At 35.0% G+C, this 17,998-nt stretch overlaps 1 protein-coding gene across 6 annotated transcripts in view; it reads right to left on the bottom strand.

Moving 5' to 3' along the window:
- The window catches only part of SMARCAD1 (SWI/SNF-related, matrix-associated actin-dependent regulator of chromatin, subfamily a, containing DEAD/H box 1), a 56,411-nt gene that overhangs the window by 12,654 nt on the left and 25,759 nt on the right, over window positions 1-17,998 (bottom strand). For 4 of the 6 annotated variants that reach the window (XM_039332167.1, XM_039332165.1, XM_039332168.1 and 1 more), the window contains 4 exons: window positions 16,976-17,060; window positions 14,935-15,329; window positions 1,072-1,274; window positions 97-187 (listed from right to left, as the gene is read on the bottom strand). In XM_039332167.1, the coding sequence (XP_039188101.1) occupies window positions 97-187; window positions 1,072-1,274; window positions 14,935-15,329; window positions 16,976-17,060 (774 nt within the window). Of the gene's footprint in view, window positions 1-96; window positions 188-1,071; window positions 1,275-14,317; window positions 14,873-14,934; window positions 15,330-16,975; window positions 17,061-17,998 lie in introns of those variants that run through there. The other 2 variants (XM_039332169.1, XM_039332170.1) reach the window with 2 other exon arrangements.

The raw sequence follows: 17,998 nt of genomic DNA, 5'->3' as shown, positions 1-17,998 counted from the left end.
TTTCTCATCCATGGAAATTCATTGGTGACTTTGGATCAGCTACATATATTATAAATTATTTCAGTATGAATAAAAACTACAATGTTTTCAACTTACCATTTCATCAGCTAAAATCCCATTCAATGAATGCTTATGCAAAAGTGCTAGCCAATGTAAACCAATCTTCTGATATGGCTTAAGTTCCATGCTGACAATAGAAAAGAAAGTACACAAATTACTGTTATGTGAATTCAAACCCTCTGACCTACAGTTTACTGAACATGTAGCATAGTGGCTAAAAAATCCTTAACCAAAACTTGCCTTTTGGTTACAATCATGCTGCCCTCAACTGTCCCACTATTATATGGGAAATAATACTAAATTACGTTACAGCTTTGGTATGAATTAGGACAGTGGTGGTGAACCTATGGCACATGTGCCAGAGGTGGCACTCAGAGCCCTCTCTTGGGCACACATGCCGTCACTCCAATCCCGCCTCCCCCCATGGCCCTCTCTTCACCAGCAGCCCCCCCGGAGGAATCACCAAGGACATGGCAGCCGGGCAGCAGGGACAAAACTCCGCCCTCATGCGCGGATGATGCTGCAGGGCCATCTGGGCGATCTGCTGCAGCAGGCCATGGAGGCGGTAGGTGGCCTGCAGGGGGGGCGGGGCAGGCGGGCAGGGGGACGGGTTTTGGGTACTTGGTGTAAAAGGTGTAAAAGGTTTGCCATCACTGAATTACCATAATTATAATAGGTCTTGATGTACAATGTTCACAATGTGCTGTGCCTACAAATAAATCCTTTTAATTTTAATGGAAGATATTTAAACACTGCTGCAATTATCTTAAACTGTGCAAGCGTTGAGTGAGCGCACAAGCGTGTAAAACTCCATTTCTGCAGGTGATGGGTACAAACGTGAAACCATCACTTCTCCTCCACTGCCAATCCACAGAGCCACAAAGGTTGGGGACCGCTGTACTGGAATGTGAGTTTCTCTGCTCTTAATCTAGCACTTTAATCACCATATTATATCACAATCTTTCTTTTCTGTATATGTTGTTGCATTTATTAATAAGCAATCTTGCTAACCTTGGATTCAGGATGGATGGTTGGTCAATGTTCCATCCACCACCTCCATCTCCAGTGATCTTTGTTACTTGTTTGGTCAGTTTATTTGAGATCTCTTCACATTTGTTCATAAGTTTTAAAACAACATCTCTTTCTCTTAGTAGTATTTTGCAATTCCAAATAATATCTTCTGACAAGCCATTGGTCCTACTCATTTTTGTGAACTGCCAGAGAGAGAGAGAAGAAAAAAAATAAGTCACTAGATTTAAATACAAAATCAAAATAAACTACCGCAAATGCCGGCATATAAGGCGACTTCCGCGAGCACTGCAATCGGCGCCAAAGACGGGGGTCGTCTTATACACCGAGTCGTCTTATACGCCGGAAATACTGGTAGTTTCCGGTGTATAAGACGGCATTCTAGGAATGCGGCCCGGCTATAAAGACAGGGGTCGTCTTATACGCCGGGTCGCCTTGTACGCCGGCATTTACGGTAAGCATGGAGAATCCATTAGTTTTATCGTTCAGACTTTTTGGTTATTCTAATTTAATTATTTTTTTCAATAAATTTTCATTTTTTTATTCAAAACATTAAAATACAAACTACAAAAAGGAAAAATTCAAAAACAAATCAAAACTAGACAAAACTTAATTAACTCAATAATTAATTATTAAAATAATTTAATGAATTGTGTTATTCATTAAACATTGGAGTAGCATATGATCAGTTTTCTGGCCTACCCATAGTAACACATATGAAGTAATTAATCTTGTGCATTTTTAGAATGAATTCACTGATCCCATGAATCAAAAACAGTATTTTTCAAATTGTTTTAGCTGTTACATTTGATTGTTACAAAATATAAAAACAGTAAAATCATGTTTCAACAAAAGAGGGCGCTATTAATATGAAGCTGAACATTTGTTAAAATCTATATATTTAATTTTGTTCTTTGGTGTGCTTTTATTTATTAGGCTGGTCCAAACCAAAACTAACAAAGTAATAAAAAATACAAAAATAAAGAGCTACAAAGCATTCATGGGACTTATTTGCGAACTTGGGACTATGTCCATGGTTTACAATGATAAATTACTTTGGCAAAGGTTTGCTATATACAAACCATCATTTCTAAAAGAGAAAGAGCAGCTAAAGTTTGCTTTAAAGTTTTCAAAGCTAAAGTTTTTCACCACCCACCTAGAAAAGATGGAATGTCCTTTTAAAGCCAACATAATCAACCTGGACAATACCTGTCAGAAATCTATCTGCAGTTTTATGATTGCCTCCAGCATTAAGAAACACCCTCCATGCTTGTCTAAACAGGGAAATAACTTGTTATATGCTATAGAATGCAAAGTAAGATTTATTTCCCTAATCCTAAAGCTATAAAGACTTTGTTGAATCCATGATTGTAAATCAGTTTAGAAAAACATATGTTCTCTGTTTCTAAAGAAGGTTATCTCCTTCATAGTGTGCAGGCTAAATAGGTGGACTTTTATTTTTATTTTGGTATTGTACAGATTCATAATAAGAACATAAGTTAAATGCATCTTACAGAAACATCAAGAATTAAAAAGTTCATCTGTTTCCAAAAGCATTCTTCGAAATAAAGCTATAGATTTTTACTTTGCAGCATGCCCATTTCCTAGTCTTTTTTAAAATTAAAACATTTGAACATTTGTTTTTTTTATTAAAAGTTTTATAAATTTATTACAATATAAACCCCCCACCCCTTCCCCCCTCCCCCCACTTCCCAGAGCTGATTACAGGGTAAAACAAAAGAATAAACAAATATAATCCAACTAACATAAACCAACTATACTATCAATCAAAACCATAAGACACTTTAACTCCTTATCAATACAAATATTAACAAATTAAGTCAAAAATAATAATATAATTAAAGCTATTAATAATTATCTAAAATCTACTCAAAAGCAAGATAATACTTTTCAATTTCATATTTCTTCTGAATATAATCAATCCATCTTCTCCAAACCATAATATATCTTTCTTGTAAATGATCCTTCAAATAGGCAGAGATCTTCGCCATATCTGCTAAATTAGACACTTTAAGTATCTATTCTTCCAAAGTAGGCAACAAATTTTTCTTCCAATATTGCCCCACCAATAATCTTGCAGCCGTTATAAGGTTCAACATCAAATTAGTTTCTTTAACATCAAAATCTACAATAATACCCAACAAAAATAATTGCGGAGTAAACTTAATCTTTTTCTTAAAAATCTTTTGAATATTCCACCAAATCTTGATCCAAAAAGCTTTAATATCTCTACAAGTCCACCAAATGTGGAAATAGGTTGCATCTAAATTTCCACATCTCCAACATTTAGGCTGTAAATTCGGATACATGCGGGACAACTTTTGGGGATCCAAATGCCATCTATAAAACATTTCAAAAAAATTTTCTCTCAAATTTTGCGCTTGAGTAAATTTTACATTTCTAACCCAAATTGTCTCCCATGTATCCAATAAAATCGGCTCTTGAATATTTTGCACCCATTTGATCATACAATCTTTAACCAACTCTGTTTCAGAATCCAATTCTATTAAAACATTATAAATTCTTTTTATATGAGCTCGACTTTGATCTTTAATCTGTTTTACCAAATTCACATTCTCTAAAGTAATTCCAACCTTTTGATCTATACTCCATCTCAATGACAATTGATTATAATAAAACCAAGAATATACAATATTATCTTGCTTCAACTCATCTAAAGGCTTTAATTGCCAATGCTGCCCAACCAAACTAAGTAATTCCTTATAAGAAATCTTATCGATTCCCCAGCCGGTACGAGGCGACGGCGATGGCGGCTACTTTGTAGCCGTCCAGCTGGGAAGGTGTCAGAACCACGGAGCGCAGCGTGTATCAGCTGGCCCGCGGCTCGGAATTCCCTTCCCGGGCAAAGGGAAGGGACAGAGAACGCAGGAGTAGAGGTAGAACCCCTGTACTCCCTCTGGATTTTTTCCCAGAGGGGGTGAATGGAGTGTTCCCTCGGAGCTCCTGCTGATCTCCGCCTCCCAGCTGTTTTTGCTTCCTAGGAAGCAAAAGAAACCGCCGCTTCTATCTCCGTGCCTATAGCGTATTGGTGAGTAGTTTTTTTATTATAACGGACAGAGTGGTTTAAAGGATTTTTTTATATAGTTTAGGTTTTTAATTTCTTTTTATTTAGCTTTGATTATTTCTCTTTTGTTCTTTTTATTAGTTTGGACAAAGGAATTAAGATGGCGCTTTGAAAGTGTCGGAGTTTTTTTTTCCTTGCCTTTTGTTCCATTTTTTTTTCCTTTAAGGACCGGATTTTGCTTTTGCTTTTGCTATTGAATTCCTTTTTTTGATTTTTTTTTTTGGTTTTTTCTCTCTGGATTTCTAAGGATTATAGTGCTTTTGCTGTCTCTTTTAAAAGAAGAAAAGAACTTTTTTCTCTCTCTCTCCCCCTCCTTTCTTTTTTCTTGGGGGAAAGGGAAGTGAGAACTGGGTTATTTAAAATGGCTTCAAAGAGACAGCCGCCTTCCATAACATCTAAGGTGGTTTCTTCTCCTATAACCTCTACTGCACAACCACAACAACAATCTAAACATGCACCACCAGCTCAGCCACCACCCTCCCCTCCTTTGCCAGGATTTTCAGCACAAGAGGCTAGAGGCATAATGGGAGATGCTGTAGCTCAATTGAGAGAGGAAATGAAGCAATTTGCTATACAGATTAAATCAGACATTAAATCTGACTTTAAAGAAGAGATAAGTGGGATAAAGGATCAAATGGAAGATAACAACAACATTTTGCGACAAGATATACTTGCAGCAGTCTCAGGCCTGGCTACGGTGGTGGTGAAGCTGGATGCAAGACTGGAGGAAGTCGAAGATAAAGTTGATTCTTTTGATGATAAAATCCAAGATGTGGAAAGGAAGGTGGAGACTTCACAAGAAGATATTTTGATGTTTCAGTATAGACAGATGGAGTACGCCTTGAGGATCAGAGGCCTCAAGGAAGATATGAATCAAGATTTGATGGAGGTGGTCCTTACTGATTTAGCTGTGGTTCTGAATATGGATAAAGGAGAATTGCGCAGAGAAGTCGAAAAAATTTATAGACTTAATTCTTGGATTGCTAAGCAGAAGAATTTGCCTAGAGATGTGGTGATTTATTTTACAAAGAAGTCTCTGCGTAATGAGATTATACAAGCCTTTTATAATAAAAGATTCCAGATTGCTGCCCAAGATGTCATCATCTTAAAGGAAATCCCATCAAAAATTTTAAGAAGCAGGAAAGATTTTGCCTTCCTAGCTAATGAGCTTAAAGCTAGATTGATGCCATTTAGATGGGAAATTCCGATGGGTATTGTTTTGAGCCATGCGGGGACACGTTACAGATTGAACACGGCTGATAAAGCTAGAGAGTTTTATAATACGGTCCTGGGTGCAGGCTCAATTCTACCTATTCAGAAATCCTTGAGTGGCAAAGAGGTGGATCAGCCATCTGAGGCATTAGGTTTGGTTTCTGCTGGGATGCTGCAAGCTGAATGGCAACGCCAAACAGAGGTTAAAGAGCAGAGAATGACTCGTGCAGCTTATAGACGTAAAGAGAAGGAGCAACGTAAGAAAGAGGCTAAAGAAACTTCTACTGAAACTACATCATCGCCGGTGGGAGGAGCAAGACCCAAGAGTTATGCAACACATGCAGCAATGGCAGATCTTGAAGGTGTCTTCTCCAGGCTGCGGACCAAGAGTGATGGCAAAGTTTTTGACCTGGAATGTTAATGGATTGAATTCTCCTCAGAAAAGGAAAAAAATCTTTTATTATTTGAAGCAACACAACAATGATGTTATTTGCCTACAGGAAACTCATATTTTACTTAAGGATCAGAAATATTTAGTTAATGCTCGTTTGGGATCTCACTTTGTATCTTCTGCTCCTGGGAAAAAGGGTGGAGTTGTTATTTATGTTAAACAAAATCTACCAGCTTGTCTGGTCGAATCAGATCCCCAGGGAAGATATGTGATGATTGAACTTGGTTTATATGGTAAGAAAGTACTTATAGTGGGTCTCTATGCACCAAATCAGCAACAGGAACAATTTTATAAGTTGTTACATCAAAAAATAACATTGCTGGACTATAGATCTGTGGTATTAATGGGTGATTGGAATGGTGTCCTAGATATACAAAGGGATAAGAAAGGTTCTTCTCCTTTTTTTAAACAAGCAAAATTACCTAAAGCCTTTTTTGATATGAAGGAGGACTGGGAATTAAGGGACTATTGGCGGGAATGTAATCAAGAGGAGAGAGATTTCACTTTTTTTTCTGATAGACACCAATCCTTTTCAAGAATTGATTTTTTTTTTATTACAACGGACTTGTACAATAGAGTAAAGAATGTAAAGATTTTTCCTAGATCGTTGACGGATCATAGTCCAGTTTGGATGGAGTTGACTCAAGAAAAAGAGGAGAGAAGATCCTGGAGAGTGAATGAAAATTTGTTTAGACAAGAGAAGAATGTTCAAAAGTTAAAGGAGTGTTTAAAGGATTATTTTGTCTTGAATATGTATAAGGGGACTTCAATTTCAATGGTATGGGATGCAGGTAAAGCATTTATGCGTGGTGTTTTGATAAAAATGAATAATTGTTATAAGCGAAAGCAGACTCAGAAACGTAAAGAATTGGAAGATGAAATTAAATTAAAAGAAAAGTTCCTGATTTTAAATCCTTCTGATGAAAGTATTAAAGAATCTTTAAAGTTACTAAGGTCACAATTTAATATGTTGTTAGCAGATCAAGCTGCAACTAACTTGTTGTTTATGAAACAAAATACATTTTGTAATGCCAATAAGCCAGGGAGATGGTTGGCTTATCAATTAAGAAAGAAACAGAGACAGAGAATAATAGAGAAAATAAATTATAAGGGTAAATTAGTTTCTCAGAAGGATTGGATTAAGAAATCTTTTTTGGACTATTATCAAAAGTTATATAAATCTACTAATGTGCAAATTTTAGATATAAATAGATATTTAAGTGAGGTTAATTTCCCTAGACTGACAGAGGACCAGAAATATGAAATTAATGGGATAATTACTAAGGAGGATATTGCGTCTGCAATTCAACAACTGAAATCAGGGAAAGCACCGGGTACGGATGGGTTAACAGCTGTTTATTATAAAGCTTTAATGGAGGAGATGATTCAACCATTAGGTGATCTTTTTAATGGTATTCTACAGGGTTCAGAGATCCCTCCTTCATGGCGTAGTGCCTTTATATCACTGATTCCAAAGGAGGATCAAGATCTTACTTTACCAAAGAATTACAGGCCTATATCTCTTTTAAATGTGGATTATAAGATATTTGTTAAAATTTTGGTAAACAGATTGATGAGGGTTGTGCCTTACCTTGTGCATAAAGATCAATCTGGGTTTATAACTGGAAGGTATATGAAAAATAATGTTAGACAAATTCTTAATGTATTAGAATATTTAGATAAGAACAACCAAGTCTCTGCAGGGCTGATATTTTTAGATGCCGAAAAAGCATTCGATCAATTGAATTGGCATTTTATGTTAAGAGTAATGGAAGAGATGAATTTTGGTGAAAAGATATTACAAGCTCTTACGGTAATCTATCAAAAACAAACGGCGCAACTTATTGTTAATGGAGGTTTGTCAGAGGTTTTTACAATAGAGAAAGGTACTAGGCAGGGATGTCCATTATCACCATTGTTGTTTGTTTTAACATTGGAAATATTGTTGATTAAAATTCGAGAGTCGCAGGAAATTAAAGGAATAGAAGTTAATAAAAAAGAATATAAGTTAAGAGCCTTTGCGGATGACTTGGTTGTTACTTTGTCGCAACCTGTTCATTCTGCAGTAAAGTTATTACAGTTGATTCATTATTATGGTCTGGTCTCGGGTTTTAAGATTAATGTTAATAAGACTAAAATTTTACCTAAAAATATGACTAGTCAGGAGAAGCAGACTTTGGCTAACTCGACGGGTTTTGAAATTGTTAATAAGGTAAAATATTTGGGGGTGATGTTATCTGTTTCTAATGCAAAACTATTTAAAAATAACTATGAAAGGTTGTGGGCTAGGGTACAGAATGACTTGAAGAATTGGGAGAAGTTGCAATTATCCCTCATGGGAAGAATTGCAGTGATAAAAATGAATATTCTACCAAAGTTTCTCTTTTTGTTTCAAATGTTACCGATTTTGAAGAATGAGATTAATTTAAGTGAATGGCAGAAAGGCCTTAATAAATTTATTTGGGCAGGGAAAAAGCCAAGGGTTAAGTTTAAAATTATGCAAGACTTCCGCGAGAGGGGTGGGCTGAAGGTACCGAATTTGAAACTATATTATGATGCGGTGGTTTTAACACTAATCAGTGACTGGGTAAATTTGACAAATCCTGAGATACTTTATCTCGAGGGATGGGATTTACTTTTTGGGTGGCATGCCTATTTAATATTTAACAAAAAGATGGATCGGGTTTTTAAATCTCATATTTTAAGAATTTCTTTACTTAGGACTTGGAGAAAATATTATAAAAGTGATTTTAAAGTACCATTATGGGCTATACCTTGGCATGCGATAGAAGGAATAAAAAGAGGTGCTAAAATGGACATGGTGTCTTATAGACATTTACTTAGGTGGGATGGACAAAACTGGCAGTTAAAATCACGTGAAGAGTTAGCACAAGAAAATATTATTTACTCTTGGTTCCAATATAGGCAATTAGCAGATAGATGGAAGGTGGATTGCAAGGTGGGCCTTCTTAGAGAAGATGAAAATTTTATTAAGCAAGTGAAGGATCAAAGACAAGCCCACATTAAGAGAATTTATGGGGTTCTAGTTGAATTGGACTCAGAAACGGAACTAATTAAAGATTGTATGATTAGATGGGCGCAGAATTTTGGTGAGCCAGTTCCATTGGACACCTGGGAAACTATTTGGGTGAGAAATGTCAAATTTACACAAGCACAGAATTTAAGGGAGAATTTCTATAAAATGTTTTATAGATGGCACCTTGATCCACAAAAAATGTGTTTTATGTACCCTGACCTACAACCTAAATGTTGGAGATGTGGGTGTATGGATGCTACTTATTACCATATTTGGTGGTCGTGTAGAGAGATAAAAGCATTTTGGATTAAGATATGGTGGAATATCCAGAGAATTTTTAAAAGGAGGGTAAAATTTACTCCGCAATTATTTCTGTTGGGTATAGTTATTGATTGTGATACAAAGGAGGTTATATTGATGTTAAATTTGATTACAGCCGCGAGGCTGTTAGTTGGACAATATTGGAAGAAGGAATCTTTGCCTACATTGCAGGAATGGTTTCTTAAAGTGTCTTATTTGGCGGAAATGGCAAAGATTTCGGCTTTCTTAAAGCAACAAACGCAAGAGAAATTTCTTGCTCTTTGGGATAAATGGATAAAATTTATACAGTTTAAAATGGATATTAAAAAATATTATATAGCTTTTTCTTAATTTTTATTTTTATATATATACATATATATTTTAAAATATAATTTTTTTGATTGTTTTTTAATTAAGCCTATATTCTGCTCTGGGAAGCTCGGGGGGGGAGAAGGGGGGGTGTTTGGGGGAGGTTGGGGAAGGGAGGGTTTGTTGTGTAATGTTTAGTTTTTTTCTTTGTATATGTTTTTTGTCTTTGTATTGTTTTGTTTTTTTCCTTCTTTTTTGTAAAACTTATAAAACTTTTAATAAAGAAATCTTATCCAAATTTACTCCCCTAGATACTCCCTCGATCATGTGTCCTGGAATCCCCCAAATTGGGGTTTTATAATTTAACCTATAATAATATTTCTTCCAGACACGCAACAAAGCACTTCTCAAAATATGAGTTTTAAAAACCTGATCAACCTTTTTATCATAAATTAATTACGCGTGCCATCCATATAATAAATCCCATCCCTCAAGAGAAAGAATATTTTTATTTATTAAGTTGAGCCAATCACTAATCAACGTTAAAGCCACCGCATCATAGTACAATTTTAAATTAGGTGCCTTCAATCCACCTCTTTCCCGTGTATCCTGCATAATTTTGAATTTAACTCTTGGCTTTTTCCCTGCCCAAATAAACTTATTAATCCCCTTCTGCCATTCCTCCAGGTTAGCATCTTTTTTTCAAAATAGGTATCATTTGAAATAGAAAAAGAAACTTTGGAAGTATATTCATTTTAACTGCCGAAATTCTTCCCAACAAAGATAATTGTAATTTTTTCCAATTATTTAAATCTTTTTGCACTTTTATCCATAATGTCTCATAGTTATTTTTATACAATTTAGCATTAGAAGCAGTTAAATAAACTCCTAAATATTTAACCTTTTTCACTATTTCAAAACCTAAAATGTTTTGAAATTTGAACATTTGTTAAAAATCAGATAGAACAGGTGCTATGGAAGGTGCTATGGAAAGTAGACACATATACTTCCTTCTAATCTTGAAACCTGTTTAAAAGTTAACATCGATTAATATTAATTCTAATTCAGCTGTAATGTTGTGGTGGGGAACAAGAGCTGCAGCAACTTATTTGGCTGATTTCTTAGACCAGGGGTGTTAAACCGCAGGCCCGCGGGCTGGTTTCATCATACCGGAACCGCGCCCACCCTATTGCCAGCAATGGCGAAAAAGCTCCGATATGCTGCGTGACGTCGTGAGTTTGACATGCCTGTCTTAGACATAGCTTAGGAGCTACAGCAAAGCACCTTATTTTATGGACTGCTATAGCAAAATAACAGAATGGGATTTCCATTTAATCTTGTAAAATGTTAACTATTTAACTTAATACTGATAATATTCATTATTAAGTAACCTATTGTGAAGCGCATTTCAGCTCTTAGAACGTTGTGGCTTTTATTTGGCAATTCTGATGAACTCTCTATAAAGACTGAATAGTTATGAAATATGTTTGAATTTAAGCAGGATTGAGCTTCTAAAAGTGAATTTATTTTACCTATAAAGACATTTTAACAAGTTAATTAACATTTTCAATAATTATTTAAAATGCCTAATGGCCAGATTTATGTGAAAACTTGTAATCTTTAAATATTACACCTAAAGTAAAACCATCTGTTATAAAAACCCAGTTTGTTTCATGTTGCCTTTTCTCCATCTGTTCCCAAGTCGTGAATAAAAACAAGGAACATCTTTAGTCACTTTTCAAAATAAATCTTATGACTGAAACATTATTCTTGCACAAATTTAAGTCAGATTAAACACAACTCCATTTCTTAAGTGAAAAGAAACTGAGAATTTATATAGCCAAAGGTTGTGTTCTAGTTATCTAAAGGACCAGATTTATTTAACCCTTAGGATATACCGCAATCACCTTATTTGTAGGTTGGGGCCAGGGAGATTTTGTAAGTCCAATTTTTTCAATCACTGTGCACCAACCAATGAATAACCTTGTAATAGACTTATACATAGCCCACTTTGATCCAAATACTCAATCGGCCCTTTAAAAATTATTTCAGGTTGCTTTTTCATTTCTAGTTCTGTTGACTTTTTAACTGTAGATATTATCTTAAATTCCTTAAACTATTATTTTTTTAAGGAAATGTTTATTTTGTTATGAACTATTTTGTTAAATGTTGTTTTAAATTACATTAACTAAAACAATTTCAATGGCTATAAAAGTCAACACAATCCTTTGCTGCATTAACTGAGGAACAGAATCAAAATCATGTGATGTGTTACTACCAGTTTCTAATGCTTTGGTAAGACCACGTTTGGAATAGTGTGTCCAGTTTTGATCACCACAATACAAAAATAGAATGAGTGTAGAGAAGACCAACAAAGATGATTAGGGGACTGGAGGCTAAAACATATGAAGAACAGTTGCAGGAATTGGATATGTCTAGTTCAGTGGTGGTGAACCTATGGCACGAGTGCCAGAGGCGGCACTCAGAGCCCTCTCTGTGGGCATGCGCGCCGTCGCCCCAGTCCTAGGCCTCCAGCTGGGTTTTAGAAAACCTTTTCGCTTTAGGCCTCTGCCACCGTGTACAAAAAAAAAAGGTTCAATCTATCAGTCAATTTCAACTTTTCGCAGGAAAAAAAAGATCTTGCAACGTTGGAATTGATTGAACTTTTTAGTCCCACCCAGTCTGCTGTTACCACTGCAGCCACTCCCACCCAATGTGCCACACCCATCCAATGCGCCACACCCACCTGGCACCCGACGATGCATAAGTGGGTTTTGGGTTGCAGTTTGGGCACTCGGTCTCTAAAAGGTTCGCCATCACTGGTGTAATTTAATGAAAATAAGGACTAAGGGTGACATGATAGCAGTGTTCCAATATTTAAGGGGCTGCCACAAAGAAGAGGGGATCAACTTATTCTCCAAAGCACCTGAAGACAGGACAAGAAACAATGGATGGAAACTAATCAAGGACAGAACCAATCTAGAAGAGAGAAATATCTTGACTGTTAGAACAATTAATCAGTGGAACAAATTATCTCCAAGAGTTGTGGGTATTCCAACCCTGGAGGTTTTTAAGAAGAAATTGGACAACTATTTGTCTAAAATGGTGCAGGGTTTCCTGCTTGAGTAGGAGGGTTGGACTAGAAGTCTTACAAGGTCCTTTCCAACTCTGTTATTCTGCTATAGTGGACATTCTCTTCATGGTATTCCTTTTCAAGATAAGAAATGTCTTGCTAAATGCAAGATAGGAGTATGATATCTATAAATGCGTTAAAACATGACGTAGGAAAAATAACTAAATCTACTTTCCTCCAACACCATTCACCTCACCTCTCCCAGACACCGCTAACTACTCTCACATCCTCCAATTCCATATGCTGTCTTTTCTTAATACTTACCACATATCTGTTTTTGAGATCTGGATCTTATCAACTCCACTCAAACTTTAAATAATGAGTCGATCTATTACAAATGGCAGCTATTTGTTCTAAAACATATATTAAACATCCATTCCAAACTTTAAAAAATCATTTACCTATTCATTACTAGACTATTCTAATTACTGAAAAGACATCTGCTACTAATTACAATAATACAGAAATTTTATAAAAACATATTTTCCATATCCAAAACTAACCTATGGGTTACATCTGATTATGCTTGCCTACAGTAACCATCCACTAACCTATACAATTCAAATTCTTGCTGTTCCATAAACTCACTATGATTCTTTTATTAGATATATTTTTAAAAAATGCTGCAAACATTTTTACTTGATAAAGCCATTTATAAAGCAAAAGTAGCCTGTGAAAATTGTAAGTTTATAATCTGTTTTGGCATATTAATGCATTATTTAAATTAAAAAACATATAAAATTATGAGCCATTAAATCCATGTCAGCTCTTAAGACTTCACATTTAAAATTAAAATTGTTTAACATCTTTGTTAAAAAGAAACTGGAATACTTTCATTTTTTTAATATTTCACTTCAAAGTATGACTACCCTCTCCAAACACTGCCTTATTACATGGTAACAAAAATACAGGACAGCTGGATTATCTGTCAGCATGTTTAGAAATTTCTTCTTGAAAACTCCCAAGAATATAATTTGCTGAATTTCATTAAAATTAAGGCATGTTGTTACAGAAGCTAAGTAAATATTTTAGTACTGACAAATGAATCCTTTATGAAAGATGTTTAAATTAAAACAGGCCTACACAATTTAATTCTGTGGAACTATTTCAAAGAATGGGAGCCCTTTAGCAATTACTACTGTTGAGACAAAACTCAACATGTTTCTAAAGGACAGATGTTCTGTTCAAAGTATAAGACTTCAGGCAAAATAGTTTCAGAGGCAGCACTGCTGTAAAGCTATCTGCATGTATTTTTCATGCATGCACTTTAAAATATGCATGACTATTTTTTTTATTCAAAAACCTGACCCAAACAATTTAGGATCCAATATGGTTAAATATCTAATTCAGAAAAATGCAGCATGTATAGAGGTAGGATTTAAAAAGTGTTTAAATACAGTGGTCTCAATTTCTAGAAATATTGTTTTAAGGAATAAACTTATCAGAAGAATTAGATAAAATAGCTTACTTGCAACAATTTCTCTAAAACAGTGACAAATAAAACTCACAGAGACAACATACCAAAATCCCACAATTTTTACCTTTGAAAAAGTAACAAACCCAATCACAAAGTCACACTGCTAAAACCAAAGGCTGTTCATTTTGGTGGAATAGCATGAAATAAAGCTGCTGAAAACTTTAAAAAACAAAAACGTTTGGAGCAGTATCAAAAGTACTCACCAACAGCTATGTTTTCTCTTCTAATTTGTTTTTGAAAGTTAAAAGAAAATCCTTGTAATATACTCAAGAAAATTACCAAACTGCTTAGTTCATAATACCAAAATTAAAAAGTCAGTGATGAGTTAAAAAATAAGGAATCAAAATAAAAACAAAGGTTTCTTCATCAACTGCTTAATACACTTATCCTGGCATTTCAATCATGGAGAAACTCTGCAAGTTGGTTACCGATTCTCTGAGGCAATTGCAGTAAAAAATTGCCACATTCTTCATTTCTGTATGGTTTTAAACTACAGATCAGAAAAACACTAGCAAACAGCAGCTTCACAAATGAAAGCTCTAAATTCTTCTTCTGCAGTAAAGTGAACCAAGTTTCGGAGCTCAAGAATTAATGACAGTGTTGCCAGCCAATCAGCTTCTATTTTTCAAGAAAATCATCCCTTAATACATTCAAAGTTAGGTCATCTGACACTGTTTGAAATACTACTGGCTTAGAAGAATCATAGTGCTTTAGCTTGGTTAGGTAAAGCGACACATGTATGCCTTCTTAGTAGGAAGACATCCCTTAATATATTATATGCTGTTGATATTTTTTTTTAAAGAAAAGAATACAGACTTACCAAGGCTTCCCAACTATTAAAGGGACGGACCTCTATTATTCTTTGAGCCTTTTTCTGAGAACATTGTGGAATTAAAGTGAGTTCACCAAGAGAAGCATCTTGAAGAAAACTAAGAATCTTAGCTTTATAACCATCTTCCATTACTTCATTACCACTGCTATAGTCCTCATCAAGGGAGCTACCGGCTTCTGAAGCAGATTCATATTGCAACTCCTGCGAGTCCTTTTTAGTACTCCAATTTTTTTTCTTTTTTTCCTTTCTCCTGAAGCCATTCTCAGAAGTTTTGGATGATTTCTCTTTCAGCCTCATTTTAGTATCATTCTGGTGGTCAGTGGCATTATTAACTGAGACACTCTTTCCATTTGAAACTTCACTCTTTGAAGGATGTTGTGCATCTGTATATGTAACATAAAAGGGCGCAGACAATTTGAAAAGTGAGGACAAAAGCAAAACCCAATAAATCTATCAGGAGTCTAAAAAAAAAGCACCATAAAGTTGCTTCTGTTCAAATTTAACAATGTTTTAGACTCAGTGCAGGTGCCTTGCCCAAGTTCACTCCTATTGAAATGATCTAAATCAGTCAGAGAACATTTCAGAACAATATTTGACACGATATCTGACAAAGCACTGCAAGAAGTAGCGCTAATTTGTGAAAATCCTTCTTGCATTGTGAGTATCACACTGCCAGTGAATGGATATTGAGAGGACATGTTATTTTTCTACTCTATAGCACAAAGTATCCTTACTTCACCACATTACTTCATTAAATAACTGCTTAATAGACATCATAGAAGAGTTTCACTCCTGGCAAAAGAACATGGGCAGAATACATGGAAGGATTTGAGAAATGTTCTTCATTCTTGAGTATTTCCCCATCTTGATGTTTAGCAGTAGTTAAGTCAATGGAGACTGACTGAATGGAATCCAGGAATATTTCTTTAAAAATGGGTCAAGTTTCCAGGCATCAAAACTCAATTTCTCCTTGAGAAGGCCTCTTCATTTAAATCAGTCACAAACGTCTACTTTAATGGCCTTTTGGGGACTCACAAAGCATGATTTCATTTGCCATACTTTTTGCCATCTATATAAAGCTGTGAGGCCATATCATACTGATTCTATCATTATGGTGAAAATATTTATCTTTCTATGTTATCAAATTCAAGCAAAGCTTTGCAGCTGCTGTACTAGTGCCTGGAGTCAGTACTGTGCTATAGGATAAACATAAATTAAATTCCGAAAGATAGAGAATATAGGTGGTCCTCATATCTAGAAACCGGATGAATATTCTCTTCAGGATGAGTTACCCTTCTGAAAAAGCATACTAAGACAGCTTTTCAATTAAAGCCCAGCTGAACTTGACAAGAATCCAGAGACAAAAATGATTTTACTATAGGGATTTTGTATGTATGTATGTAGTGTGTGTGTTTGCTCAATGTTCAAATGTTTTAAATATATCAGAAAGGGACAATGAACCTTCAACCTGAGGAGAGTATGTTAAAATGATAAAACAGCAGTATATTTGCTTACAAGCTTACTTCAAGATGCTGAGGCTTAACTTTAAAGCTCTAAATGGTTGGGACACAGTACATAAAATGCCAATTCTTCTTACACCAATTAATTCATGTTTAAAGGTTGTCAGAATATACCTTTCCACAAATTCTTTATAATAGTAAAACAGAAAGCTTCGTCCATAGTGACACCCAGTCTCATTTGGCTACATCCTATCATTAAATGGTGCTGATCCTGTTGTTTTAAGTCTGATTAAAATTTATTTGCATAAGGATTCTCCTCTCTTCATTTATTTGGTATATGTTTTTTACTATGATGTCTTATATTTTTATTGCATTTATTTTGCTTCTTAGATCTCTTATGTTAAGTCCTGATTTACTAAATTAAGCTAAATCCATACAGAATAATTTTAAAATCCCTTTCAAACCTTTTATTAGAAAAGGTTTGCATCTCACTGAATATGTAGGCAATAAGAAAGATGCATGCTTACGCAGTTAATGGTATGTACTAATTAAAATAAAAATATTTTTACCCTCTTGATCTTCCATAAATGATTTTAAAGAATCAAAAGCTTCTTGATATATCCAGTTATGTTCCTGAAGTACATCTCTCAGTTCCTAATTCACAAAATAAACAAATCTTGTATGGACACAGGATTAATAAACACATACAGAGATCTTGCTATCAAAATTGCACATATGCATCTAAAAAATAAGTGTAGTTTTATCAAGAATCTCAGTATTGAGAACTATAACCTTAATGTACAGTATGCTAAATCTACAAGTCTTTATATTTTATCTAATAATTAAGGCTGAGATTTCTACAGGCAGTACAAAAAAAGCAACAAACTAATCTAAAGGTGTCAACAGTTTTGCATGACTATCTCCCAATGATTATTTCATTTCACTTTTAGATACTAGATATCAATATTTCTAGACTACAGTTAATATAATTAGTATTCAAGCACTAGCATCCATCATGTGGCATGCAAAAAAAAAGTACATTAGTAGGTTTGGAGAAATTTTTAAAATGCACAGAAGACAGATAGACAGACAGTGTTACATTGCCAATGAATGGATATTGGGAGGACATGTTACTTTTCTACTCTGAAGCATGAAGTAGTCTTACTTCGCTACATTATTCCATTAAATAAATGCTTAGTAGAGATCATAGAAGAGTTTCAGTCCTGGCAAAAGAACATGGACAGAATACATGGAACAAGAGTAGCCTTGAAAATAACATAGCTTGGAATACGTTACATATCTTGTTGCAATTATTTGCTTTCTAAGTAATACACTAAAAATATACCCTAAATCAGTGGTTCTCAACCTGTGGGTCGGGACCCCATTTGGGGTCGAATGACCATTTCATGGGGGTCACCAAACAACGCAGTCCGCCATTTTTTTTCCCCTTTTCCTTAGCTGTGCTACTCCCTTTTATTCTATTGGCTTTTGAAAGCCAATAGAATACACTCTCTTGAATAGAATCTAATTCTATTGGCTTTCAAAAGCCAATAGGAATTGTCCAGGCTGTCTCTGCCCTGCTGAGCCCGCCA

This window comes from Crotalus tigris, unplaced genomic scaffold, assembly GCF_016545835.1.
Source record: "Crotalus tigris isolate CLP2741 ecotype Arizona unplaced genomic scaffold, ASM1654583v1 scf7180000024451.546054, whole genome shotgun sequence".
Taxonomy (NCBI): domain Eukaryota; kingdom Metazoa; phylum Chordata; class Lepidosauria; order Squamata; family Viperidae; genus Crotalus; species Crotalus tigris.
Note: the sequence above shows the minus strand (reverse complement) of the source record. Positions and strands in the feature narration are given on the sequence as shown.